Source organism: Microtus ochrogaster, linkage group LG4 (assembly GCF_000317375.1).
Source record: "Microtus ochrogaster isolate Prairie Vole_2 linkage group LG4, MicOch1.0, whole genome shotgun sequence".
NCBI classification, from domain to species: Eukaryota; Metazoa; Chordata; class Mammalia; order Rodentia; family Cricetidae; genus Microtus; species Microtus ochrogaster.
Window position 1 is genome coordinate 66,354,719 of NC_022030.1, and position 2,456 is coordinate 66,357,174.

At 44.0% G+C, this 2,456-nt stretch overlaps 1 protein-coding gene across 1 annotated transcript in view; it reads right to left on the bottom strand.

The window, feature by feature from the left end:
* The window catches only part of LOC101995389 (nuclear body protein SP140-like), a 67,847-nt gene that overhangs the window by 34,350 nt on the left and 31,041 nt on the right, over positions 1–2,456 (bottom strand). The window contains exons 9-10 of the mRNA XM_013351726.2: positions 1,440–1,577; positions 301–372 (exon numbers count right to left, since the gene is read on the bottom strand). Of these exons, the coding sequence (XP_013207180.2) occupies positions 301–372; positions 1,440–1,577 (210 nt within the window). The remainder of the gene's footprint in view (positions 1–300; positions 373–1,439; positions 1,578–2,456) is intronic.

A 2,456-nucleotide genomic window follows, 5' to 3' on the forward strand; every position in this document is an offset into this window, starting at 1 on the left:
CACACACACACACACACACACACACACACACACACACACACACACACACCTGTTTCTGTCATGTTAACAATGGACGGGTATATCTACTAATAAGATCCATTGATTGACAAGATTAATCCTCAAAACTGTATGCAACGATTTTCCTGCATTTGCCAAAAGAATCAAGTAAAATTCAATGCACGGACAGGGAACAGGTCTCAGGGATCCTTCATACAGAATAGACTCAGAGCGAAACCCATTGAAAATCAATAGTTTGAAAGCAGATGCCCACAGCCTATCTTGCTCTCTGGGCTTCCTTACTTGACTGGCCGGTGACTGAGGTAGATTCCTCTGAGCACCTGGGTCCATCATCAGAATTATCTCTGGTAAGGTCTGCATGAAGGAAAGAAAGAAAAGTCCCCTTAAGCATCTTAGTGTAGTCGAACTTTCTTTGGGCCTCCAGTTCCCAAATAATGACACAGAGACTTCTTATTAATAATAAAAGCTTGGCCTTAGCTTAGGCTTGTTCCCAACTAGCTCTTAAAACTTAAACTAACCTGTTTATATAAATCTACACTCTGCCACATGGCTCATTGCCTCTCCCCAGTACAGTACATTTTACTTCCTTTCTATCTGGCTGGCAAATCCCCACCTCTCAGATTCTTCCCTGAGTGCCCATATGAAGTCCTGCCTATCCTCTCCTGCCTAGCTATTGGCTATTCAGCTCTTATTAAACCAATCAAAAGGTGCCTGAGGCAGGTGAGGTAAAAGAGAGACACATCTTCACCCAGTGTGATCAAATACGCCACATCATCTTAGGGGTGACAGCAGGCACACACTCCAGAGTCTGAACATTGACTGGGAAGACTCAAGCAGTTAACTCAACGCTGCACGCTGTTCTTTGCAAGGCTATTAGTTCAAGGCTGAACCAACAACAGAGCGAACGGTCATAGAGGTGGTCTTTCCTAGCAACTGACAAGCATCTTGTCTGTACCCTCATTCTGGTTCTCACTTCCCCATACCCTCACCTACCTCTTTTTCACTCCTACTTTGCTCCTTAGCTTTCTTCTTGGCTCTGTTCATCATCCTGTTCTTCATCTGTACCCAGCGATGAACCTCTTGGTCCTTGGTATGCTTCCCTGCCCATCTATTCTCACACGTATTTTGGTTCCCTGATATTTTTTTCTCTCTTCTTAACTCCTACCGACCCTCCCCCCACCACATACACCTGCCTTCTCTTAATTTAGAAAAGAAAGCCTGGCCTCACCATTTATTAGCCTCCATTTCTCTTTTCTGCCTTTAATTTTCCCCACCTCCTTCTGCTAAGGTGGAGGTTGGCTTTGGTGGGCCTCTTTCCCTTCCTGCCTCTGCCTGGCTATCTGCACTGCCCCAAAGGACCCTGATGACTTGTCTAAGCCTCTTGCCTGGGAACCTGTAGCAATTACAGCAGTCCTCCTTACCTATTATCTCAGAGGCCTGATTGTTGTCGGTCCTTGCATGGGTCTGATGTTCATCATCCAAAAAAAATGAAGAATTTTCTTGCTTTATATTTTCCATAGGCACAGAACAGTGGATCCCATGGCTGGGTATCGCTGCTCCTGGTCCAAATTACAATGAATAAGTTATTTTCAGGGACTGAGGAGTCCATAAAGTGTTGTGCAAGCATAAGTTTGATTCCCAGGATCCACGTAAAAATGATCCCCAAAGTGGCATTCATTTGCAATCCCAGCACTCTGGAGACGGAGACAGATGGATCCCAGGGCATCACTGGCCAGACAGGCAGTCTAGTCAGCGAGGTCCAGGACAAAAATAAAAAGTACATGATAACTGCAAAGTACAACACAACCAGAGGCTGACCTCTGGCCTCAGCACACATATGCACACATGCAGACCAATACACGTGTATGCACACAAACATAAACATATACACTCAAAGAATTTTCATTTAACTCCCTAGAAGATCATTTTGAATACATGATTAACCCTCTCCCCCCAATCTCCTTCCACTGTGCTCTTCCCTTCCCTTCTACCCAATGAATCCTTGGAGAGGTAGTTGATTTTGATATTGTAAAAATAAAAATTAACTAGGCAAGGCTGTACACACTTGTGATCCCGGCACTTTGAATGCTAAGATGGGAGGAATGGTAAGTTCAAGGGCAACCTGGGCTACATAGCAAGACTCTCTTTCAAAAAATAAATAAAGAAAAAAATAAAATTTTAACTGCAGATTAACATTTGTATATAAAAGTGGCATTTAAATGATTGCGAAGAGAAACTATCACTTAGATTAAAAAAAAAGCAGATGACCAACACCCCAGAGGCCTCTGGGTCACTCATTCCACCTTACTAAACATCATTCTTTTTTGTTGTTGTTGCTTTTTAGAGACAGGGTTTCTCTGTGGTTTTGGAGCCTGTCCTGGAACTAGCTCTGTAGACCAGGCTGGTCTCGAACTCACAGAGATCCGCCTGCCTCTGCC